General features: G+C 49.5%; 1 protein-coding gene across 5 annotated transcripts in view; it reads right to left on the bottom strand.

Moving 5' to 3' along the window:
- Positions 1–27,295, bottom strand: part of CNNM1 (cyclin and CBS domain divalent metal cation transport mediator 1) — a 232,253-nt gene that overhangs the window by 17,993 nt on the left and 186,965 nt on the right. For all 5 annotated transcript variants that reach the window (XR_010244057.1, XM_063962275.1, XM_063962274.1 and 2 more), the window contains one exon: positions 5,342–5,458. Coding sequence is in view for 4 of the 5 variants with exons in the window: in XM_063962275.1 (XP_063818345.1) it covers positions 5,342–5,458 (117 nt within the window). In the remaining variant the exon portion in view is untranslated. The remainder of the gene's footprint in view (positions 1–5,341; positions 5,459–27,295) is intronic.

Below are 27,295 nucleotides of genomic sequence, written 5' to 3' on the forward strand. Positions count from 1 at the left end.
AGTTGAACGTAGAAACCACCTTTAGCAGGAACTGCTGACGAGTCCTGAGCTCTGTTCTGTCCTCATGAAAGATCGAGTAGGGACTCTAGCAGGACAAAGCACCAAGTTCTGAAACACGCCTAACCGAAGCTAATGCCAATAGCATAACCGTCTTCCACGTAAGGTACTTGTCTTCTACTGACATCAAGGTTCAAACCAAGAGGATTGTAGAAAGCCCAAAACCACGTTTAGATCCAAAGGTGCCGTGGGTGGCACAAAAAGAGGCCGGATGCAAAGGACACCGTCTGGACTTCAGGTAATGCAGCCAATTTCTTCTGAAAGAAAATGGACAAGGCCGAGATCTGTACCTTTATGGAGCCCAACCGTAGGCCCATGTCCACACCAGCCTGTAAGAAACGCAAAAAGCGCCCCAAGTTGAAATCCGCAGCAGGATATCTTCGTCCCTTACACCAGGAGACATAACATTTCCAGATATGACGATAACGCTTGGACGTGACTGCCTTCCTGGCTTGAATCATGGTTGCAATAACCTTGTCCGGAATACCCCTCTCAGGTAGAATGTTCCGCTCAACCGCCATGCCGCTAAACAAAGCCGCCGTAAGTCTGGGTAGACGAACGGCCCTTGCTGAAGAAGATCCTCCCGCCGTGGCAGAGGCCAGGGATCTTCTGCTGCCATGGCCAGAAGATCTGTGTACCAAACTCTTCAAGGCCAAATGGGGGCAATTAGAATTGCCTGGACACCCTCCCTTCTCATTCTTTTTAGAACCCTGTGGAGTAATAGAATCGGAGGAAACAGGTACACCAGCCAGTAAGCCCATGGCGTTGTCAGTGCGTCCACTGCCGCCTGAGGGTCCCTTGTCCTGGAGCAATAGCACCAAAACTATTTGTTGAGCCGAGAGACCATCAGATCGATCTGTGTCGACATCCCCACTGATCTGTTATCAGTCGAAATACCTGTGGATGGAGACCCCACTCTCCTGGGTGTTCAGTAAGTTGTGTCGACTTAGGAAGTCCACCTCCCAGTGTCTACTCCCGTAATGAAAACGGCCGGTACTGCCCTTGCATTCCTTTCTACCCAGAGGAGTATCTTGGATACCTCCCGCATGCAAGCCCTGCTCTTTGTTTCTCCCTGCTGATCAACGTACGCCACTGCCGTGGCGTTGTCTGACTGAACCTGTATAGCTCGATCGCGAAGCAGAGGAGACGCCTGTAGCAGAGCATTGTAGATCGCTCTGAGTTCCAGGATGTTTATTGGAAGAACGGCTTCGTGGCTTGACCGCCTGCCCTGGAACTGTGCCCCTTGGGCGACAGCTCCCCAACCTTGGAAGACTTGCGTCCGTGGCTAAGAGAATCCAATCCTGTATCCCGAAGCTCCGACCCTCCAGGAGGTTGGAGGACTGCAACCACCACAGCAGAGAAATTCTGGCCTGCGGTGAGAGATGTATGACCTGGTGCATCTGCAGATGCAAACCCGACCATTTCTTCATGAGATCCAGTTGGAAAGTCCTCGCATGAACCCTGCCATATTGAATCCCCTTGAAAGAGGCCACCATCTTTCCCAACAGGGGTGTGCAAAGATGCACTGAGACACAGCTTGGCTTCGGTACTGCTCGAACCAACTCCTGAAGCGTCCTTGCCTTGTCCGCGGGAAGGAAGATCTTCTGAGCCACCGTGTCCAAGATCATTCCCAGGAACTGGAGTCTTTGAGTCGGCTCGAGGTGGGATTTCAGTAAGTTTAGAATCCAAAAGCAGTGAGACAGCAGTGTTGTCGTGTGGCTGATGCTGTCCAACAGTTGTTCCTTTGATATGGCTTTTATCAGAAGATCATCCAGGTAGGGGACAATGTTCACCCCCTGAATCCTGAGTTGGAACATAATTTCTGCCAATAGTTTTGTGAAAACCCTTGGAGCCGTGGATAGGCCGAAGGGTAGCGCCTGGAACGGATAGTGTTCGTCCAGCAGAGCAAACCTGAGGTAGGCTTGATGAGGTGGCCATATCGGAATATGGAGGTACGCGTCCTTTATGTCCAGAGAGACTAAGAACTCCCCCTCCTCCAGACCTGAGATCACTGCCCTCAGAGACTCCACTTTGAACCGGAAAACCCGCAGATATGGGTTTAACGATTTGAGGTTTAAAATGGGCCTCACCGAACCGTCCGGTTTCGGTACCACAAAAAGGTTGGAATGATATCCCTCGCCCCGTTGTTGAAGTGGAACTGGAACAATGATTTGAGTCTGAACCAACTTTTGAATGGCCTCCTGTAACGTAAGGCGCGTTTCCTCGGAAGCCAGTAAGCCCGACCTGAAGAACATGTGCAGCGGAGAACTTTCAAACTCATTTGTAGCCCTGGGAGATCAGGTCTTTTACCCAAGCATCCTGGCAGAAGCTTCTCCAAATGAGGCTGAAGGATCTCAGATGAGCTCCCACCCTGAGATCCACCAGGAGTGGAGGGACACTGTCATGCTGAGGACTTTGAGGAGACAGAGCCGACGCCCTGGTCCTGAAGTGGCAGGTTTACGTGACTTACCTCTGGAGCCTCTTGCCGCATTTGAGGCACCTCTGGCTTTTCCCTTAAACCTTGCGGTCCGAAAGGACTGCAGTGAAGGCCCCGTGTAAGAGCATCTAGCCGGTGGAGATGCAGATGGGAGGTACGTGGATTTTCCACCGGTAGCCTTTGAAATCCACATGTCTAACTCACCTCCTAAAAGCCAATCTCCTGTGAAAGGCAAAGCCTCCACACTCCTTTCCGACTCTGCGTCCGCCACCCACTGACGTAGCCACAAAGCCCTGCATGGTGAAACCGCCATGGTAGAAGTAGGAACATTAATAATGCCTATGCCTTTGATCGTCTCACAGAGGAAACGAGCACATTCCTGGATATGCTGAATCAGTGTCACCATTTCTGCCAGGGACTTATCACCAGTCAGGCCCTCCTGAAGGTTACCTTCCCAGGTATAAATGGCGTGAGTTACCCAACAGCCCGCAATAACAGGCCATTGGGAGGCTCCTATTGCAACATAAATAGATTTCAAAGTGTTTTCTATTTTCCTGTCCGCAGGTTCCTTTAGGGCAGTAGCCCCCGGAACTGGTAGCACCGTCTTTTTTTACAGGTGCGATACCGAAGCATCTACAGCGGGGGGAGTCTCCCAGATATTTCGCCCCTCATGAGCAAAGGGGAAAGCGGCAACTAATTTCTTTGTCACCTGGAAAGTATAAGTGACTCCACGCCCTGCGCCGGAGAGGAATCTTCCACCTCAGTAGTAGATTCCAGCTCCTCCCCTTCCTCCACCTCTGGCACCTCCTCCTCGGATTCCGAGAGAATGTCAGGTAACCCCCGCTTTTTGGGGTAGTGGATGTGAGAGAGGGGTTACTCGTCTGCCCTCTGCCTTATCCTTAGTCAGACCAGCCTTTCCTGGCTAGCAGTAGTTAACTCATTGTCAGCCATCATAGATTTAATAGAACTTAACCAAGCTAATTCCTGTAAATAACCCCCGGAAGCCCCACTGTCTTGCGAAGGCTGATTACATTGTTCACACGAGAGAATCTGCAGAGGAGAGAGAAATCCTGGTGTGAGACATTACACATAGCTTTCTTCACCATGCTGACAGGGAACATTAACACCCACACCCACAGGTACAAGTAAGCCTGCCCAGCCCAGTATGTGTGGAGAGACTCAGAGAGGAGGGACCAGCACCCAGCCTGTAACCAACAATTTAGAAGTTAGAAAGTTAGGCAATATGGTTGCTTAATGTGTGAGGAGCCTAATAAAAGGTTCCCACAGCAGGCTCTCCCCCTTAACTACACCCCTGTACCAGTGTCTGGCCGTGGAGTATCCCCCCCTGGAGGAGCTGGCTGTCTTGCTGCAGCGCTGAGAATGGGATCACTCAGAGGGAGCCCATATGCTCGCCCCGCGGTCACGCCGCACCAAGAACCGGGCGACCCCGATAGCTTGCCCCCGGCCACTGGATGAACTTCAGGCTCTGTGCTGGGGGGGTGCGGCGTGCTGCGGGTGTGTGCGCGAGAGCGCAATGCCTGCAATGCACTGACCCCCAGGACCGTTGTCCTGTCAGCAGGCTCCGACTCAGCACCTCCAGGAGACCAGTGTTGCCCCCCAGCGTCCCTCGGTGCAGGTAGGCTGGTGCCCAACAGCCAACCTGAAACAAATAAAAAGGTTTAAATGAAATTGAAGAAAAAATCCTCTGGAGCTCCAGAGTGTGCATCCTCTCCTGAGGGCACATTTTTCTAAGCTGGGCTGTGGGGGAGCGCCAGCATACCCTGTTTGAAGAATTTAAAGTGCACCGACTCTTTTGGACTCCATCTATACCCATTGCACTAAGTGACCCCAGTATCCCTTATGGATGTTAGAGAAAGATACGTAACTTTATACAGATAATGGGGGTCATTCCGAGTTGTTCGCTCGCAAGCTGCTTTTAGCAGCATTGCACACGCTAAGCCGCCGCCTACTGGGAGTGAATCTTAGCTTATCAAAATTGCGAACGAAAGATTAGCAGAATTGCGAATAGACACTTCTTAGCAGTTTCTGAGTAGCTCGGGACTTACTCTGCCACTGCGATCAGTTCAGTGCTTGTCGTTCCTGGTTTGACGTCACAAACACACCCAGCGTTCGCCCAGACACTCCTCCGTTTCTCCAGCCACTCCCGCATTTTTCCCAGAAACGGTAGCGTTTTTTCGCACACACCCATAAAACGGCCAGTTTCCGCCCAGAAACACCCACTTCCTGTCAATCACACTCCGATCACCAGAACGAAGAAAAAACCTCGTAATGCCGTGAGTAAAATACCAAACTTCTTAGCAAATTTACTTGGCGCAGTCGCACTGCGGACATTGCGCATGCGCATTAGCGACTAATCGCTCCGTTGCGAGAAAAAAATAACGAGCGAACAACTCGGAATGACCCCCAATATACCTAAAATATTTGAGTATTTATACTTGCCCACTTTGAGACACTGGCACCCCCCGCATCATTCTCAGTGCAAACACCTTATGTGTCATACTGCAACATAACTGTAAGATGGGTTCTGGATATTATAAGCTCCTTTGTGATAAAAAAAATAAGCATCTCCACTGCTAAGCACATGTCCCTTCCCAACATGCATGAGACTCAGACAAGGGGAAAGTCTACTTGTAGGTGTCTTTTTCGGCAGCTATATCTGTATTCTGGATCTGTAGTGAATGGACATCAAGGAAAACTCAGACATGCAAACTCTTTTGCCAGAATTCCTTATTCCTTCAATGGAGTTTCTTATGGTCTTAAATATACAATGCCAGCAGATATACAAAATCTCAGTTGAGACACAAGCTAACTTCTAAATCAGCTTACTCAATGTTCTCAGTAGCTTCTTGCCAAGCGTCTCCTCTCCACTGTTCAATGCTGAGCTGGGGATCACGTCACTACTGGGGTGCTCTGTGTCCAGGGTAACGCCACAAGAGCCGGCGTCTGCAGAAATCACAAACAGAATAACTTCATAATGGCGCTAGATATGCCAAACTGTGCACTGTCTGTGTTCACTCAAAGCAACAAATCTTTCCCAAGCTGGCCCGTGTGCTTAGAGAGAGACTGCCTGTATGTAACAAATGCCTGCAAGTAACATTTGGAATTACTAACTGATAAAATGTAGCTCTTTTTCAGACTGATATAGTAGGGTCCTACCACTGAGAGATATACAAGCAAAAAACGAGTTTTATGGTAAGAACTTACCCTTGTTAAAACTCTTTCTGCGAGGTACACTGGGCTCCACAAGTCTGAACAATGGGGTGTAGAGTAGGATCTTGATCCAAGGCACCAACAGGCTCAAAGCTTTGACTGTTCCCAGAATGCATAGCACCGCCTCCTATATCACCCCGCCTCCCAGCACAGGAGCTCAGTTTAGTTAACCAGCCCAATGCAGTAGCAAGAAAAGAGACGACAACGGTTAGTAGCCACATACACCACACTCTCACGACAAGAGAAGTGTCAGCGGCTAATGCCATATCAACGCAAAGAAGCTAAGTGCGTCAGGGTGGGCGCCTTGTGGAGCCCAGTGTACCTTGCAGAAAGAGTTTTAACAAGGGTAAGTTCTTACCATAAAACTCGTTTTCTGCTGCGGGGTACACTGGGCTCCACAAGTCTGGACAATGGGGATGTCCTAAAGCAGTTCCTTATGGGAGGGGACGCACTGTAGCGGGCACAATAACCCGGCGTCCAAAGGAAGCATCCTGGGAAGCGGCAGTATCGAAGGCATAGAACCTTATGTACGTGTTCCCGGAGGACCACGTAGCCGCCTTGCACAATTGATCAAGGGTCGCACCAAGAAGGTCCAACAGACCGAGTAAAATGGGCCGTAATGTGAACAGGAGCTGACAGACCAGCCTTCACATAAGCATGCTCAATCACCATTCTAATCCACCTGGCCAGGGTCTGCTTGTGAGCAGGCCAGCCACGTTTGTGAAATCCAAACAAGAGAATCAGACTTTTGAATAGAAGCAGTTCTCTTCACATAGATACGGAGAGTCCGTACCACATCCAAAGACCGCTCTTTTGGAGACAAATCAGGAGAGACAAAAGCTGGAACCACAATCTCCTGATTAAGGTGGAACGAAGAAACCACCTTAGGTAAAAAATCCGGGACGAGTCCTAAGAACAGCCCGGTCACGGTGAAAAATCAGATATGTGGAACTACAAGACAAGGCAACCAAATCCGACACTCTTCTAGCAGAGGCAATAGCCAGCAAGAACACCACCTTAAGGTAAAGCCACTTAAGGTCAGCTGAACCAAAAGGTTCAAATAGAGGCTCCTGCAACACCTCCAAAACCACCGACAAGTCCCAAGGAGCCACAGGGCGGGACATAGGGAGGTTGGATACGCAACACACCCTGAGTGAAAGTATGAACATCAGGTAAAGTCGCAATTTTTCTCTGAAACCACACCGACAAGGCAGAAATATGAACCTTGAGGGAGGCCAGACGCAGGCCTAAATCTAGGCCCTTCTGTAGAAAAGCCAAAAGTTTGGCTGTACTAAACTTGGAAGCGCCATAATGGTTAGATGCGCACCAAACAAAGTAGGAATGCCAGACCCGATGGTAAATCCGAGCAGAGGCCGGTTTCCGGGCCCGCAACATAGTTTTAATGACCTCTTCAGAAAAACCCTTAGCTCTTAAGACGGAAGCCTCAAGAGCCACGCCGTCAAAGACAGCCGGGCTAGGACCTGGTAGACACAGGGGCCCTGACGAGGAGGTCTGGGCGTTGTGGAAGTAGAAGTGGACGCTCTGATGATAGGCCCTGCAGGTCTGAGAACCAGTGCCGTCTGGGCCACGCCGGAGCTATGAGAAGCAGATTTCCTTTTTCTTGCTTGAACTTCCGAATTACCCTGGGCAGGAGTGACACCGGAGGGAACACGTACGGCAGCCGAAACCTCCACGGCACTGCCAGCGCATCCACGAATGCTGCTTGAGGATCCCTTGTCATTGCTCCGAAGACCGGAACCTTGTGATTGTGTCGAGACGCCATCAAATCCACATCTGGAAGACCCCACCTTTCCACGAGGAGTTGAAACACTTCTGGATGGAGGCCCCACTCGCCGGCATGCACGTCCTGACGACTGAGAAAGTCCGCTTCCCAATTCAGGACTCCCGGAATGAATATTGACGATATTGCCGGTAGATGGCGTTCTGCCCAACGTAGAATCCGTGAGGCTTCCTTCATTGCCAAACGGCTTCGAGTGCCGCTTTGATGATTTATGTAAGCCACTGTGGTGGCGTTGTCCGACTGTACTTGAACAGGACGGTTCTGAATCAAATGCTGGGCTAGGTTCAACGCATTGAAGACCGCCCGCAATTCCAGAATGTTGATCGAGAGGAGAGATACCTCCTTGGTCCACCGACCCTGCAGGGAGTGCTGCTCCAGCACCGCACCCCAACCTCTTAGACTGGCATCTGTCGTCAACAGGACCCAGTTGGATATCCAGAAGGGACGTCCTCTGCACAATTGTCGGTCCTGGAGCCACCAGAGCAGCAGCACCTGCATTGCCGAATATATCGACACTTGCGGACGAGAAAGGAAGCAACTAATCCTGTCCTGAATCTTCAGGACTTTCTCCTGAGACAAGAACAACCTCTGGTTGTGAGTGTCCAACAGCGTTCCCAGATGCACCATGCTCTGAGCAGGGACCAGGGAGGATTTCTTCCAGTTGATGAGCCACCCGTGGGCTTGTAGAAACCGGACCGTCATATCCAAATGACGCAGGAGAAGATCTGGGGAATTTGCCAGGATTAACAAGTCGTCCACATACAGCAGTATCCTGACCCCTTGACGGCGGAGTACCACCGTCATCACCGCCATAACTTTGGTGAAGACTCGCGGAGCCGTTGTTAAACCAAAAGGTAACGCCCGAAACTGGTAATGGAGGTTGCAATAGCGAACCTCAGGTATTGTTGATGTGACACTGCTATAGGAATATGCAGGTAAGCATCCTGTATGTCCAGGGAGACCATGTAGTCCCCAGGTTCCAAGGCCAGAACTATAGAGCGAAGGGTTTCCATACGGAACTTGGAAACCTTCACAAACTTGTTCAGTGCCTTGAGGTTGAGAATGGGCCGGGAGGACCCATTCGGTTTTGGGACTAGAAACAGCAGAGAATAGTACCCCCGGCCCCTCTGAGCAAGAGGCACCTGTACTACGACGCCTGTATCCAGGAGGGTCTGTACCACTGAATGCAGAGTGTTTGCCTTTGTCTGGTCCTACGGGACGTCTGTCTGGCAAAATCGATGAAGGGGTCGGTTTTTGAAGGCTATGGCGTAACCTCGAGTGACGACTTCCCGTACCCAGGCATCTGAAGTGGTCTTCAACCATTCCTGGGTATACCCTAGAAGCTGGCCCCCCACCCTGGGATCCCCGCCCCGTCATGTGGCAGGCTTATCGGTCTTGGCTGCTGGCTGACGGACAGCCTAGGCTCTTTTGCGCTTCGGCTTACCAGGTTTGGAAGTGCGGGCCTGCTTATGGTACGCCTGACCTTTTGCTTTACCTGAAGGACGAAAGGGGCGAAAGGACGTGCCTTTGGCCTTCGACACAGAAGGAGCTGTATTAGGCAGACAGGCAGTTTTGGCAGTAGCCAAGTCAGCCACTATCTCATTTAAGTCCTCCCCAAACAGAATATCCCCCTTGAAAGGGAGTACCTCCAGGTTTTTTCTAGAGTCCAGATCCACAGACCAGGATCTCAGCCACAATATCCTGCGAGCCAGGACTGATGTAGTAGAGGCCTTGGCTGCTAGGATACCGGCATCAGAAGCCGCCTCTTTAATATAGCGAGAAGCTGTGACAATATATGACAAGCATTGTCTAGCATGGTCAGAGGAGATTTCAGCTTCTAACTCCAAGGCCAATGCTTCAATAGCCTCTGCCGCCCATGTAACTGCAATAGTGGACCTTTGTGCAGCACCCGTGAGGGTGTAAATCGCTTTTAGATAACCCTCGACACGTTTATCCGTAGGCTCTTTTAGAGACGTGACGGTAGTGACAGGTAGAGCTGAGGAAACCACCATCCTAGCCACATGTGAGTCTACTGGAGGAGGCGTTTCCCAATTCTTAAACAGCTCTGGCGCGAGGGGATAGCGAGCCAGCATCTTCTTTTGAGGTACAAACTTCGTACCCGTGCTTTGCCAGGGTTCCTGACGTATATCCACTAGGTGGTCAGAGTGAGGTAAAACTTGTTTAATCACCCTCTGACGCTTGAACCTATCTGGTTTCTTAGGAGGAACGGATGGCTCGGGATCATCCGTAATCTGCAGAATTAACTTAATAGCCTCCAAAAGATCAGGAACATCCACATGTGAACTACCCTCCCCATCAGCCGTATCTAAGTCAGAACCTGTGAGGTCAGTGTATGTGCCGTCTTCATCAGACGAGGTGTCAGTGACAGCAGTGGATTGTGAGGAGACGAGCGCTCGCTTAGAGGACCTCTTGGACTTAGGCAAGCGTTGGTCAGACTTTTTAGTAGTCAGGGACTGGTTCAACTTCTTTAATTGAGCAGATAAATCGTCCGCCCACGGCGGGTTAGCTGCAGGGACCACATACGGTTGTACCGGCATTGGGGGTCCCATAGGGGGTGTTAGTTTATGAACTAGCGTATGCAGAAGCGTGGAAAAAGCGGCCCACGGAGGGTCAGTATGTGCCTCCGTTGCCACAGTCCCACTGGGGGGCAAGGAGCCCCCAGAACCAGAGCCCACAGCTGCTATATTCTTCCCATATGTGCCTGTGGCTTCAGCAACACCAGCAGTGTGTTCCGCCCCAGAACCGTTATCCTCAGAAGCAGACATGATATAACTTGCAGTATGAGGTAACACAGTACAATTATTAGCAGCACTATATCCCTAAACCCAAACCCCTGCGCAGTGTAGTCAGCACCAGCAGAGATAAAGGAGAGATATGGTGACTATATCACAGAGAAAAATACGTAATACAGTATATCTTTGTGAAAATCCTATATTAAATAACACCTGACGCACCAAGCCCCCTCAGGTTATAGAATATAGGGATAGCAAGTTGAGTGAAAGACACGAGATGGACACCACTCAGCTATCAAATGCACACACATATAGTCACAGTTTGTACAATGCAGAGGTTATTACAGACAATAATACTGCACTGGACTAGCTTACACAGCTATAATAAGAATTTACTTACCGATAATTCTATTTCTCATAGTCCGTAGTGGATGCTGGGACTCCGTCAGGACCATGGGGAATAGCGGGCTCCGCAGGAGACAGGGCACATCTAAATAAAGCTTTTAGGATCACATGGTGCGTACTGGCTCCTCCCCCTATGACCCTCCTCCAAGCCTCAGTTAGGTACTGTGCCCGGACGAGCGTACACAATAAGGAAGGATCTTGAATCCCGGGTAAGACTCATACCAGCCACACCAATCACACCGTACAACTTGTGATCTGAACCCAGTTAACAGTATGATAACAAAAAACGAAGTAGCCTCTGAAAAGATGGCTCACAACAATAGTAATAACCCGATCTTTGTAACAATAACTATGTACAAGTATTGCAGACAATCCGCACTTGGGATGGGCGCCCAGCATCCACTACGGACTATGAGAAATAGAATTATCGGTAAGTAAATTCTTATTTTCTCTAACGTCCTAGTGGATGCTGGGACTCCGTCAGGACCATGGGGATTATACCAAAGCTCCCAAACGGGCGGGAGAGTGCGGATGACTCTGCAGCACCGAATGAGAGAACTCCAGGTCCTCCTTAGCCAGAGTATCAAATTTGTAAAATTTTACAAACGTGTTCTCCCCTGACCACGTAGCTGCTCGGCAAAGTTGTAATGCCGAGACCCCTCGGGCAGCCGCCCAAGATGAGCCCACTTTCCTTGTGGAGTGGGCCTTTACAGATTTAGGCTGTGGCAGGCCTGCCACAGAATGTGCAAGTTGGATTGTGCTACAGATCCAACGTGCAATCGTCTGTTTAGACGCAGGAGCACCCATCTTGTTGGGTGCATACAATATAACAACGAGTCAGATTTTCTGACTCCAGCTGTCCTTGAAATATATATTTTTAATGCTCTGACAACGTCCAGTAACTTGGAGTCCTCCAAGTCGCTAGTAGCCGCAGGCACCACAATAGGCTGGTTCAAGTGAAAAGCCGAAACCACCTTAGGGAGAAAATGAGGACGTGTCCGCAGTTCTGCCCTGTCCGAATGGAAAATCAGATATGGGCTTTTGTATGATAAAGCCGCCAACTCTGAAACTCTCCTGGCTGAAGCCAGGGCCAATAGCATGGTTACCTTCCATGTAAGGTATTTTAAATCTACCGATTTTAGAGGCTCAAACCAATGAGATTTGAGAAAATTCAAAACTACGTTCAAATCCCACGGTGCCACTGGAGGCACTATTGGGGGTTGTATATGTAGTACACCTTTGACAAAAGTTTGTACTTCAGGCACTGATGCCAATTCCTTCTGGAAGAAGATTGATAAGGCCGAAATTTGAACTTTAATGGACCCCAATTTTAGGCCCATAGACAATCCTGCTTGCAGGAAATGTAAGAATCGACCCAATTGAAATTCTTCCGTTGGAGCCTTCTTGGCCTCACACCACGCAACATATTTTCGCCAAATGCGGTGATAATGTTGTACAGTCACTTCCTTTCTAGCCTTAATCAAGGTAGGAATAACTTCCTCTGGAATGCCCTTTTCTTTTAGAATCCGGCGTTCAACCGCCATGCCGTCAAACGCAGACGCGGTAAGTCTTGGAACATACAAGGTCCCTGCTGAAGCAGATCCCTTCTTAGAGGTAGAGGCCATGGATCCTCCGTGAGCATCTCTTGAAGTTCCGGATACCAAGTTCTTCTTGGCCAGTCCGGAGCCACCAGTATTGTTCTTACTCCTCTTTTCCGTATAATTCTCAGTACCTTTGGTATGAGAGGCAGAGGAGGGAACACATACACTGACTGGTACACCCACGGTGTTACCAGAGCGTCCACAGCTATTGCCTGAGGGTCTCTTGACCTGGCGCAATATCTGTCCAATTTTTTGTTGAGGCGAGACGCCATCATGTCCACCTTTGGTCTTTCCCAACGGTTCACAATCATGTGGAAGACTTCTGGATGAAGTCCCCACTCTCCCGGGTGAAGGTCGTGTCTGCTGAGGAAGTCTGCTTCCCAGTTGTCCACTCCCGGGATGAACACTGCTGACAGTGCTATGACATGATTCTCCGCCCCGCGCAGAATCCTTGCAGCTTCTGTCATTGCTCTTCTGCTTCTCGTGCCGCCTTGTCGGTTTACGTGGGCGACTGCCGTGATGTTGTCCGACTGGATCAACACCGGCTGACCCTGAAGCAGCGATTTTGCCAGGCTTAGAGCATTGTAGATCGCTCTTAGCTCCAGTATATTTATGTGAAGGGACGTCTCCAGGTTTGACCACACGCCCTGGAAGTTTCTTCCCTGTGTGACTGCTCCCCAGCCTCGTAGGCTGGCATCCGTAGTCACCAGGACCCAGTCCTGTATGCCGAATCTGCGGCCCTCTAACAGATGGGCACTCTGCAACCACCACAGGAGAGACAACCTTGTTCTTGGTGACAGTGTTATCCGCTGATGCATGTGCAGATGCGATCCGGACCATTTGTCCAGCAGATCCCACTGAAATGTCCGTGCATGGAATCTGCCGAATGGAATCGCTTCGTAAGAAGCCACCATCTTTCCCAGGACTCTTGTGCATTGATGTACTGACACAGTTCCTGGTTTTAGGAGGTTCCTGACAAGTTCGGATAACTCCCTTGCTTTCTCCTCCGGGAGAAACACCTTTTTCTGAACCGTGTCCAGAATCATTCCCAGGAACAGCAGACGAGTTGTCGGGGTCAATTGAGATTTTGGAAGATTCAGAATCCACCCGTGTTGCTGAAGCACTACCTGGGTTAGTGCTACACCGACTTCCAGCTGTTCTCTGGACTTTGCCCTTATCAGGAGATCGTCCAAGTAAGGGATAATTAATACGCCTTTTCTTCGTAGAAGAACCATCATTTCGGTCATTACCTTGGTAAAGACCCGAGGGGCCGTGGACAAACCAAACGGCAGCGTTTGAAACTGATAATGACAGTCTTGTATCACGAACCTGAGATACCCTTGGTGTGAGGGGTAAATTGGGACATGCAGATAAGCATCTTTTATGTCCAGGGACACCATGAAGTCCCCTTCTTCCAGATTCGCTATCACTGCTCTGAGTGACTCCATCTTGAACTTGAATTTCTGTATGTACAGGTTCAAGGATTTCAGGTTTAGAATAGGTCTTACCGAACCGTCCGGCTTCGGTACCACAAATAGTGTGGAATAATACCCCTTTCCCTGTTGTAGGAGGGGTACCTTGACTATCACCTGCTGAGAATACAGCTTGTGAATGGCTTCCAAAACCGACGTCCTTTCTGAGGGAGACGTTGGTAAAGCAGACTTTAGGAACCGGCGAGGGGGAGACCTTTCGAACTCCAACATGTAACCCTGAGATATTATCTGCAGGATCCACGGGTCCACTTGTGAGCGAGCCCACTGATTGCTGAAAATCTTGAGTCGACCCCCCACCGCTCCTGAGTCCGCTTGTAAAGCCCCAGCGTCATGCTGATGGCTTTGTAGAACCCGGGGCGGGCTTCTGGTCCTGGGCAGGGGCTGCTTGCTGCCCTCTCTTACCCTTTCCTCTGCCTCGCGGCAGATAAGACTGTCCTTTTGGTCGCTTGTTTTTATAGGAGCGAAAGGACTGCGGCTGAAAAGACGGTGTCTTTTTCTGTTGGGAGGGGGTCTGAGGTAAAAAAGTGGATTTGCCGGCAGTTGCCGTGGCCACCAGGTCCGAAAGACCGACCCCAAATAATTCCTCTCCTTTATATGGCAATACTTCCATATGCCTTTTGGAATCCGCATCACCTGACCACTGTCGCGTCCATAAACTTCTTCTGGCAGATATGGACATCGCGCTTACTCTTGATGCTAGAGTACAAATATCCCTCTGAGCATCTCGCATATAAAGAAAAGCATCCTTTAATTGCTCTAGAGTCAATAAAATACTGTCCCTATCCAGGGTATCAATATTTTCAGTCAGAGAATCCAACCACACTACCCCAGCACTGCACATCCAGGCTGAGGCTACTGCCGGTCGCAGTATAACACCAGTATGTGTGTATATACTCTTCAGTGTAGTTTCCAGCCTCCTATCTGCTGGATCCTTGAGGGCGGCCGTATCAGGAGACGGCAACGCCACTTGCTTTGATAAACGTGTGAGCGCCTTATCCACCCTAGGATGTGTTTCCCAGCGCGCCCTAACCTCTGGTGGGAAAGGGTATAATGCCAATAACTTCTTGGAAATTAGCAGTTTTCTATCTGGGTTAACCCACGCTTCGTCACACACGTCATTCAATTCCTCTGATTCTGGAAAAGCTACAGGTAGTTTTTTCACCCCCCACATAATACCCCTTTTTGAGGTACCAGCAGTATCAGAGATCTGCAAAGCCTCCTTCATTGCCGTGATCATATAACGTGTGGCCCTATTGGAAAATACGTTTGTTTCTTCACCGTCGACACTAGATTCATCTGTGTCGGTACCCGTGTCGACTGACTGAGGTAAGGGACGTTTTACAGCCCCTGACGGTGTCTGAGACGCCTGAGCCGGTACTAACTGGTTTTCCGGCCGTCTCATTTCGTCAACTGACTTTTGTAATGTGCTAACATTATCACGTAATTCCATAACTAAAGCCATCCATTCCGGTGTCGACTCCCTAGGGGGTGACATCACCATTACCGGCAATTGCTCTGCCTCCACACCAACATCGTCCTCATACATGTCGACACACACGTATCGACACACAGCAGCCACACAGGGAATGCTCTAATCGAAGACAGGACCCTCTTAGCCCTTTGGGGAGACAGAGGGAGAGTTTGCCAGCACACACCAAAAGCGCTATAAATGTATATAAACAACCCTAGAAGGTGTTGTTTTTGATATAAGCGCTTTTAATATATCAATATCGCCAAATTATGCCCCCCTTCTCTTTGTTACCCTGTTTCTGTAGTGCAGTGCAGGGGAGAGTCCTGGGAGCCTTCCTCACCAGCGGAGCTGAGCAGGAAAATGGCGCTGAGTGCTGAGGAGAATAAGCTCCGCCCCTTTTTCGGCGGGCTTTTCTCCCGGGTTTTAAGAAAACTGGCCTGGGTTAAATACATACATATAGCCTTAATGGCTATATGTGATGTATTTATTTTGCCACTAAAGGTATTTAATATTGCTGCCCAGGGCGCCCCCAGCAGCGCCCTGCACCCTCCGTGACTGAATCAGTGAGACGTGTAGCAACAATGGCGCACAGCTGCAGTGCTGTGCGCTACCTTCATGAAGACTGAGGAGTCTTCTGCCGCCTGCTTTCCGGACCTCCGTCTTCAGCGTCTGTAAGGGGGATCGGCGGCGCGGCTCCGGGACGAACCCCAGGAGGACCTGTGTTCCGACTCCCTCTGGAGCTAAGTGTCCAGTAGCCTAAGACTCCAATCCATCCTGCACGCAGGTGAGTTGGAAATCTCTCCCCTAAGTCCCTCGATGCAGTGATCCTGTTGCCAGCAGGATTCACTGAGATTTAAACCTAAAAAAACTTTTTCTAAGCAGCTCTTTAGGAGAGCCACCTAGATTGCACCCTTCTCGGACGGGCACAAAAACCTAACTGAGGCTTGGAGGAGGGTCATAGGGGGAGGAGCCAGTACGCACCATGTGATCCTAAAAGCTTTATTTAGATGTGCCCTGTCTCCTGCGGAGCCCGCTATTCCCCATGGTCCTGACGGAGTCTCAGCATCCACTAGGACGTTAGAGAAATAACAATAGATATAACACTACACAGTAAGAAACTGGATGTATATCACAGGGTAATTGTACTATAAACCCCTGACTAAATGCACTCTTTCTTACTAACACTGACTAAAAAGGCAGGTAGAATACTTAAGTGTCATGTAAAGGCACAGCACTGGCAACCAGGCGGCTTTACATAGGAGGATTTGCCCAAGCAGTCCCAGGAACAGTGAGCTGAGGAGTAATGGCGCCGCAGACACTGACAGGAAGTGAGGAAAGACAGAGATGCAGCTCCAGGGCGGGAACACTTGCTAGAAATGGCGCCCTGTGGCTGGGGGAGGGGCTTTAGGTCTAAGCCTTATCCCCCTTGCTGGCAAAACCACCGGGTACTGTGGGCGATATTAAAATCGGTTTTAAGAGAAAACCTGACCTGCGCCCATGCCCTGGTGATCTAGTGGGATCGCCTGTACTGCCACAGTGTCCTCCCACTGACCGCGCCGGATCGCGATAAAGACCGGGTCCCGCGAGCGGGACCCACTTACCATCTCCCGAAGCGCGGCCACGCGATCCTGGAGAGCCCCAGCCGTGTGTGCCTAACATGAAGTATACCGGAGCCTCCGCTGTAGGTACCCGGCAACCAGGGCTCGGGAGTGTACAGCGCCGCTGGGGAGAGCTGGAGCTGCAGCAGTGAATGTCACAAAACATTTACCACCGCTGCTGCCCTTGAAGTCTTCACTTTTTACCTCATAAAAAGCTTTTCTCAGGGCTGCTTGGAGCAGTCCCTCTGTTAAGTGCCTGCTTACTGCAGCACCAACTGACAAACTGAGCTCCTGTGCTGGGAGGCGGGGTGATATAGGAGGCGGTGCTGTGCATTCTGGGAACAGTCAAAGCTTTGAGCCTGTTGGTGCCTCGGCTCAAGATCCTACTCTACACCCCATTGTCCAGACTTGTGGAGCCCAGTGTACCCCGCAGCAGAAATCCATATTTTGTTGTTTTCGTACTGTTCGGGCCTAGCTCACGGTCACCCGCAATGTTTATGGTATTTTGCTACTGCTCGAAGATCTGTAAAAACTCCTACATCGCATGTGTTACAGAGGGTACACACAAAGGCGCTGTTGTGATTAGGACGTACGGTATCAGGAATGTCTTGGAAAAGTGCTGGGCGGTGACATGGAGGTGGCTAAACAGTGGAACAGAGATGGTCTGCCTTATGGGTGTATTATGGGAGTGTAGCTTGCCTATCTTTGAAGTGTTTGTGTATGCAGACGCTCAATCGTTCACTCTGGAGGCCATACCCTGATGGAAAACCTGCACCTCCCGTAAAGCTGTTGCAATTTCAGTGGTGGTATTACAGTGTCTACAGACGGTCATAGTGGGAGGCTGAGTCCTTGCACATTATATACGCACAGATGAACACCAGAGATGGGATATGTATAAAGCCACAGATGAGCGACTGCCATAATATCTCTGAATCAGGCCCTTCATTCTTAATTTGGATGAATATAATATAGTATCTAAATTTTGATGGTATTTAAATTTTAATGATGGTAAGCATTCCTTTTACTGTCTGAAACATTTTATCGTTTTTACCACACACTGGGGGTTATTCAGTAAGGATTGCAGATTCTGCTAAAAGCAGAATATGCAATCCTTTCTATTCCATGCTGGGGCCTACCCAGCGACTGTGGACAACCCCGTCCAGCCGTAGCTAGGCTACGTATGCAGGCGGTCAGCCGCATTTTTCCCATCTGAGTGGCTGCATGTGACGTCATGCAGCCACCCCGAAAATACAGCTGACCCACCTGTTTTCCCCGTGCCACCACCGCAACGGTCCGTTGTCGCCCCCCGCCTGTCAAACAAGCAGAGGCGTTCACAGCCAATGCGATCCAATTGCAATCGGTGACCGCGCACATGCAGGACTGGACAGCGAGTGCACACTGGCGCTGAGAACGGGGATATTGCATGCGACCTGAATAACTCCCATTGATTACACAGTGAAAGGAATCTTATTACATTGTCTACCGGAGTGAATTTTACATTATAGTTGATTTGTTATCCAATTGGAATATTTACCTTTCTGTTTTATTTGGTTCACAAGGGAAAAAGTTGTATTGGGGCTTAACATTTGTAAGTAGTAAGTCATATAAATATGCCAAAATGTGTATATATATATATATATATATATATATAATAAGAATTTACTTACCGATAATTCTATTTCTCGTAGTCCGTAGTGGATGCTGGGAACTCCGTAAGGACCATGGGGAATAGCGGCTCCGCAGGAGACTGGGCACAAAAGTAAAAGCTTTAGGACTACCTGGTGTGCACTGGCTCCTCCCCCTATGACCCTCCTCCAAGCCTCAGTTAGGATACTGTGCCCGGACGAGCGTACACAATAAGGAAGGATATTGAATCCCGGGTAAGACTCATACCAGCCACACCAATCACACCGTACAACCTGTGATCTGAACCCAGTTAACAGCATGATAACAGAGGAGCCTCTGAAAAGATGGCTCACAACAATAATAACCCGATTTAGTTAACAATAACTATGTACAAGTATTGGAGACAATCCGCACTTGGGATGGGCGCCCAGCATCCACTACGGACTACGAGAAATAGAATTATCGGTAAGTAAATTCTTATTTTCTCTGACGTCCTAGTGGATGCTGGGAACTCCGTAAGGACCATGGGGATTATACCAAAGCTCCCAAACGGGCGGGAGAGTGCGGATGACTCTGCAGCACCGAATGAGAGAACTCCAGGTCCTCCTCAGCCAGGGTATCAAATTTGTAGAATTTAGCAAACGTGTTTGCCCCTGACCAAGTAGCTGCTCGGCAAAGTTGTAAAGCCGAGACCCCACGGGCAGCCGCCCAAGATGAGCCCACTTTCCTTGTGGAATGGGCTTTTACAGATTTTGGCTGTGGCAGGCCTGCCACAGAATGTGCAAGCTGAATTGTACTACAAATCCAACGAGCAATAGTCTGCTTAGAAGCAGGAGCACCCAGCTTGTTGGGTGCATACAGGATAAACAGCGAGTCAGATTTTCTGACTCCAGCCGTCCTGGAAACATATATTTTCAGGGCCCTGACTACGTCCAGCAACTTGGAGTCCTCCAAGTCCCTAGTAGCCGCAGGCACCACAATAGGCTGGTTCAAGTGAAATGCTGAAACCACCTTAGGGAGAAATTGAGGACGAGTCCTCAATTCTGCCCTGTCCGCATGAAAAATTAGGTAAGGGCTTTTATAGGATAAAGCCGCCAATTCTGAGACACGCCTGGCTGAAGCCAGGGCTAACAGCATTACCACTTTCCATGTGAGATATTTTAAATCCACTGTGGCAAGTGGTTCGAACCAATGTGATTTTAGGAATCCCAAAACCACATTGAGATCCCAGGGTGCCACTGGAGGCACAAAGGGAGGCTGTATATGCAGTACCCCCTTTACAAAAGTCTGGACTTCAGGAACTGAAGCCAATTCTTTCTGGAAGAAAATCGACAAGGCCGAAATTTGAACCTTAATGGATCCTAATTTTAGGCCCATGGACAGTCCTGTTTGCAGGAAATGCAGGAAACGACCTAGTTGAAATTCCTCTGTCGGGGCCTTCCTGGCCTCGCACCACGCAACATATTTCCTCCAAATACGGTGATAATGTTGTGCAGTTACATCCTTCCTGGCTTTGATCAGGGTAGGGATGACTTCATCTGGAATGCCTTTCTCCTTCAGGATCCGGCGTTCAACCGCCATGCCGTCAAACGCAGCCGCGGTAAGTCTTGGAACAGACAGGGTCCTTGCTGAAGCAGGTCCCTTCTTAGAGATAGAGGCCACGGATCCTCCGTGAGCATCTCCTGAAGTTCCGGGTACCAAGTCCTTCTTGGCCAATCCGGAGCCACGAGTATAGTTCTTACTCCTCTCAGTCTTATAATCCTCAGTACCTTGGGTATGAGAGGCAGAGGAGGGAACACATACACTGACTGGTACACCCACGGTGTTACCAGAGCGTCCACCGCTATTGCCTGAGGGTCCCTTGACCTGGCGCAATACCTGTCTAGTTTTTTGTTGAGGCGGGACGCCATCATGTCCACCTTTGGTTTTTCCCAACGGTTTACAATCAATTGGAAGACTTCTGGATGAAGTCCCCACTCTCCCGGGTGGAGATCGTGTCTGCTGAGAAAATCTGCTTCCCAGTTGTCCACTCCGGGAATGAACACTGCTGACAGTGCTATCACATGATTTTCCGCCCAGCGAAGAATCCTTGCAGCTTCTGCCATCGCTCTCCTGCTTCTTGTGCCGCCCTGTCTGTTTACGTGGGCGACTGCCGTGATGTTGTCCGACTGGATCAACACCGGCTGACCCTGAAGCAGAGGCCTTGCTTGACTTAGGGCATTGTAAATGGCCCTTAGTTCCAGGATATTTATGTGAAATGACGTTTCCATGCTTGACCACAAGCCCTGGAAATTTCTTCCCTGTGTGACTGCTCCCCAGCCTCTCAGGCTGGCATCCGTGGTCACCAGGACCCAGTCCTGAATGCCGAATCTGCGGCCCTCTAGAAGATGAGCACTCTGCAACCACCACAGGAGAGACACCCTTGTCCTTGGAGACAGGGTTATCCGCTGATGCATCTGAAGATGCGATCCGGACCATTTGTCCAGCAGATCCCACTGAAAGGTTCTTGCGTGGAATCTGCCGAATGGAATCGCTTCGTAAGAAGCCACCATTTTTCCCAGGACCCTTGTGCATTGATGCACTGACACTTGACCTGGTTTTAGGAGGTTCCTGACTAGCTCGGATAACTCCCTGGCTTTCTCCTCCGGGAGAAACACCTTTTTCTGGACTGTGTCCAGAATCATCCCTAGGAACAGCAGACGTGTCGTCGGAATCAGCTGCGATTTTGGAATATTTAGAATCCACCCGTGCTGTCGTAACACTACTTGAGATAGTGCTACTCCGACCTCTAACTGTTCCCTGGACCTTGCCCTTATCAGGAGATCGTCCAAGTAAGGGATAATTAAGACGCCTTTTCTTCGAAGAAGAATCATCATTTCGGCCATTACCTTGGTAAAGACCCGGGGTGCCGTGGACAATCCAAACGGCAGCGTCTGAAACTGATGACAGTTCTGTACCACAAACCTGAGGTACCCTTGGTGAGAAGGGCAAATTGGGACATGGAGGTAAGCATCCTTGATGTCCAGAGACACCATATAGTCCCCTTCTTCCAGGTTCGCTATCACTGCTCTGAGTGACTCCATCTTGAATTTGAACCTTTGTATGTAAGTGTTCAAGGATTTCAGATTTAAAATAGGTCTCACCGAGCCGTCTGGCTTCGGCACCACAAACAGCGTGGAATAATACCCCTTTCCCTGTTGCAGGAGGGGTACCTTGATTATCACCTGCTGGGAATACAGCTTGTGAATGGCTTCCAATACCGCCTCCCTGTCGGAGGGAGACGTTGGTAAAGCAGACTTCAGGAACCGGCGAGGGGGAGACGTCTCGAATTCCAATTTGTACCCCTGAGATACTACCTGCAGGATCCAGGGGTCCACTTGCGAGTGAGCCCACTGCGCTCTGAAATTCTTGAGACGGCCCCCCACCGTGCCTGAGTCCGCTTGTAAGGCCCCAGCGTCATGCTGAGGACTTGGCAGAAGCGGGGGAGGGCTTCTGTTCCTGGGAAGAGGCTGCCTGATGCAGTCTTTTTCCCCTTCCTCTGCCCCGGGGCAGAAATGAGGAGCCTTTTGCCCGCTTGCCCTTATGGGGACGAAAGGACTGAGCCTGAAAAGACGGTGTCTTTTTCTGCTGAGAGGTGACTTGGGGTAAAAAGGTGGATTTCCCAGCCGTTGCCGTGGCCACCAGGTCCGATAGACCAACCCCAAATAACTCCTCCCCTTTATACGGCAATACTTCCATATGCCGTTTGGAATCCGCATCACCTGACCACTGTCGCGTCCATAACCCTCTTCTGGCAGAAATGGACAGCGCACTTACTCTTGATGCCAGAGTGCAAATATCCCTCTGTGCATCTCGCATATATAGAAATGCATCCTTTAAATGCTCTATAGTCAATAATATACTGTCCCTATCCAGGGTATCAATATTTTCAGTCAGGGAATCCGACCAAGCCACCCCAGCACTGCACATCCAGGCTGAGGCGATTGCTGGTCGCAGTATAACACCAGTATGTGTGTATATACTTTTTAGGATATTTTCCAGCTTCCTATCAGCTGGTTCCTTGAGGGCGGCCGTATCAGGAGACGGTAACGCCACTTGTTTTGATAAGCGTGTGAGCGCTTTATCTACCCTAGGGGGTGTTTCCCAACGCGCCCTAACCTCTGGCGGGAAAGGGTATAATGCCAATAATTTTTTAGAAATTATCAGTTTTTTATCGGGGGAAACCCACGCTTCATCACACACCTCATTTAATTCATCTGATTCAGGAAAAACTACGGGTAGTTTTTTCACACCCCACATAATACCCTTTTTTGTGGTACTTGTAGTATCAGAAATGTTCAAAACCTCCTTCATTGCCGTGATCATGTAACGTGTGGCCCTACTGGAAGTCACGTTTGTCTCCTCACCGTCGACACTGGAGTCAGTGTCCGTGTCTGGGTCTGTGTCGACCATCTGAGGTAACGGGCGCTTTAGAGCTCCTGACGGTGTTTGAGACGCCTGGACAGGCACTAGCTGATTTGCCGGCTGTCTCATGTCGTCAACAGTCTTTTGTAAAGTGCTGACGCTATCACGTAATTCCTTCCATAAGACCATCCAGTCAGGTGTCGACTCCCTAGGGGGTGACATCACTATTACAGGCAATTGCTCCGCCTCCACACCATTTTCCTCCTCATACATGTCGACACAAACGTACCGACACACAGCACACACACAGGGAATGCTCTGATAGAGGACAGGACCCCACTAGCCCTTTGGGGAGACAGAGGGAGAGTTTGCCAGCACACACCAGAGCGCTATATATAATGTATAGGGACAACCTTATATAAGTGTTTCTCCCTTATATAGCTGCTGTATAGATTCTTATGCCAATTTAGTGCCCCCCCTCTCTTGTTTTACCCTGTTTCTGTAGTGCAGGACTGCAGGGGAGAGTCAGGGAGACGTCCTTCCAGCGGAGCTGTGAGGGAAAATGGCGCTTGTGTGCTGAGGAGATAGGCTCCGCCCCCTTCTCGGCGGCCTTTCTCCCGCTTTTTTAAGGAAAACTGGCAGGGGTTAAATGCATCCATATAGCCCAGGAGCTATATGTGATGCATTTTTCGCCATCCAAGGTGTTTTTATTGCGTCTCAGGGGCCCCAGCGCCCTGCACCCTCAGTGACCGGAGTGTGAAGTGTGCTGAGAGCAATGGCGCACAGCTGCGGTGCTGTGTGCTACCTTGTTGAAGACAGGACGTCTTCTGCCGCCGATTTTCCGGACCTCTTCAGTCTTCTGGCTCTGTAAGGGGGCCGGCGGCGCGGCTCTGGGACCCATCCATGGCTGGGCCTGTGATCGGTCCCTCTGGAGCTAATGTCCAGTAGCCTAAGAAGCCCAATCCACTCTGCACGCAGGTGAGTTCGCTTCTTCTCCCCTTAGTCCCTCGATGCAGTGAGCCTGTTGCCATCAGGACTCACTGAAAATAAAAAACCTAACTTAAACTTTTTCACTAAGCAGCTCAGGAGAGCCACCTAGTGTGCACCCTTCTCGTTCGGGCACAAAAATCTAACTGAGGCTTGGAGGAGGGTCATAGGGGGAGGAGCCAGTGCACACCAGGTAGTCCTAAAGCTTTTACTTTTGTGCCCAGTCTCCTGCGGAGCCGCTATTCCCCATGGTCCTTACGGAGTTCCCAGCATCCACTAGGACGTCAGAGAAATATATATATATATATATATATATATATATATATATATATACATATACACACAATATATACAGCCTGCTGTCCAAAGAGCAGGACCTTATAAAAAAAAATGAGACTTGCACTTATGTTAAAGTATTTTCCCAGAATCCATTGGGGATACTGGCCCTTGGTGATACAGTGGTAAGATGTGGAGTTTGGCACTTAATCTACACTGTGGGGCAGATTCAGTGGTGGCCGCTGTTCTGATTTTTTACGCATGTGCCTTAATACAGCTGCGCCATCAGTCAAGCTGCAGCATGTTTGACATGCTGCGGCCATTTGGGGCTGGGGACGGGAAGCGTTGCATAAAATGGAGGCGTGTCGAAGCAAGGATCTGCGTATTCTGATGCAGATTCACTGGCCTTGACAACTTATTCTATGCATACGCACTACAATTATCTGGATGAATTATCGAGATGAGCCTATGGGATATCCCAGATAATTGTAGAGTAAATATGGATGACCGATCTGAAAATATCGATCAGTGGCCTTGACGTCCAGCATGTCCATCTGATACTTTCTAAGTTGAAAGTCAGCTGCATCTGGCAGTGTATAGGGTATACATGTTGTGGTGATCAGCACACTGAGCTTGTACAATCAAGTAAACTGAGGATCATGTGGTTGCCTGACACAGCTGCGTATGCTTAGACGAAACTGTGTGCTGTCCAAGAGGTGCTCAGTGATATTGCAGAATGTGCCCTCACATCAACAGAAACATATTTTCTTTATCCAACGTAAATCTGTTGAATCACCAAAGTAATCCATCTAACAATGGTTTGCTTCAGTGTAGTCAACCTCTCTTGTGATCATCATAGAGGATTAGAGGAACAAAAGATTATCAGTTTTTCAAAATACAAGAGTCCTAATTACATTAAACGAATGAAGAGGGTCCTCACCCTCCAAAGAGTGGTCTCACAATGTGATGTTTTAAGTGGAAATTAGATACGACTTTAGGTTGGAAAGAGTGTTGTCTGAAGGACAGCCCTAACCTCATTGAAATGATATGGAGAACTGTAATACAGAGCCCCAAGCTTGGACACCCTCCTTGCTGTAGAGATAGCTAGGAGGTAAAAAGATTTCCCTGTAAGAAACTTCAACTCCGCGGAATGCAGGGATTCAAAGGGGGTTGTTGTATAGCTGACATGGCTAAGTTCAAAATGCAAGTGGAAATTGGGTGGATCGGGTGAGGCTGCAGAGGCATCACTAAATGCAAGTTTCTGCTTTTCTGGTAAAAGTGTCACCTTCATCTGAATAAAAAAGTGAGCAGAGATCTGAAACTTTAAGGAACCACGTGGGAGATGTATGATCCTCCATTATGGACTAATGCGGGGTTGTGTGTTAAAGAGCCCCCGTCACTATCAGTGCTCCTATCTTCAAGATAGTGCAGCAATGTATAAGCAAATGCATGAAGAGTCAGTGGCACGTACAGTTCTGACAAATTCAGCTATTTCAACAGTCGTTGCTGCATACCCAGCACTGTTCCTGGCTTTCGGTTCCGACAACTAGGAATTGTGCATTTATAAAACAATAAAGGTTGGTTTTTTTTTTGCAATAACGCTGCAGTTGCCGCTGGGAGGAATTTGACAGGCGTATGCATGCTGTGCATGCAAGCGCCGGTCAGTGAAAGCAGCACCGGCGAAACAGGGAGAGAGCGCATTTCAAAGAACAAGTGAATTAACACTCTCTCTCTTCAGTAAAACAGCAGATTATACATGTCACCGATACATAGACCTGCTTCACCACGCTAGATGGGCAAACAGGTGCAGACAAATAACATTCTTTATTGAAACAAACATACATCTCCCCCCAAGTCTCATACATAATCCAAACCATTCTTCAACAACAGAAGCAACCAGGCTAAATTAAACTAAATCTTATTGCACCAAAAAAATATGTATTTCAAAGCCTATACTAATTCCTATCTGAAACAGGCTCTCTAGTCTTTAGCATGATCATGACAACACTGTCCGAAAACCCTTTTGGGGCATAAACTTGTTGGCTTCCTTCATTGCAAGAAAGTCCCGTGGTGCCTCATGCCACACCAGTCACCTGTATGACCCCTTCTGGGATTACCCCACAACTCAAGATGTCAGACCAAAGCGTTTAGCACTGCTCTTAATTTGAGCAGATTTAGCTGAAGACCAAAGAATCAGTAACCAACACTAAAGAGTGACAGCTCTCCAGCCCCAAACTCTGGCATCCGTTGTCACTATTGTCAAGTCCCATATTGCAAATGGATGGCCCTTGTTGAGACTGTTGACCCTCAATCACCAGAGGAAAGACTCATGCATCCTAGGAGACTGATGAATTGGCAGGTCACGTGGTGTGGTGATTTGTTCCAACATGAGCTACATCTGGTACACCCTTAAATGGAACCTTGTAAATTGTGCTGCCTTAAAAGTCGAGACCAATTTCTCCAGCAGTTTCATGCAAAAAAGAACAGATGTCTGAGAGCCAATAGAGCCATAACTAATATAGTATATGTATCAAGTCTGGCAAGAACGCTTTCTATTATTGAGTGCTCAGCAGCATCATCAGAAAAACCTCTGGGTAGGAAGTAGGAACTAGATTGGATTTTTGATAGCTGATGAGACCCTAACATTTGTGCTGTCTCTTGCAGAGGTGGACACAATCCCGCTGTTTGCGTAGATGAGTAATTTTTTAAAATATAGTGCTTGTATCAGAGATTAGCAACAATGGGGATCATTCTGACCCGATCGCTCACTGCAGTTTCTCGCAGCGATCGGGTCGGAACTGCGCATGCGCCGGAGTGCACCGGCGCATGGCAGTTGTTGTTGCCTAGCGATCGCCTCTGAGGCAGAGGCGGTCGCTGGGCGGGAGGGGACTGGACGGCCGCCGTTTAGGGGGCGCGGTCCGGCCAACGCAGGCGTGGCCGGACTGTGTGGGGAGTGGCCCGCAGCGGCTGCGTGACGTCACACCCAGCCGCTGCGGGCCAGGGAGCAATGAGTAGCTCCCGGCCAGCACGCTAAAGCTGCGCTTGTCGGGAGATACTCTTGAAGTGCAAAGGCATCACCGCTGTGCGATGCCTTTGCACTTCTGCAGGAAGGGGGGGAACGGCACTGACATGCGGGGCGGACTAGCCCTGTGCTG

This window comes from Pseudophryne corroboree, chromosome 3, assembly GCF_028390025.1.
Source record: "Pseudophryne corroboree isolate aPseCor3 chromosome 3, aPseCor3.hap2, whole genome shotgun sequence".
NCBI classification, from domain to species: Eukaryota; Metazoa; Chordata; class Amphibia; order Anura; family Myobatrachidae; genus Pseudophryne; species Pseudophryne corroboree.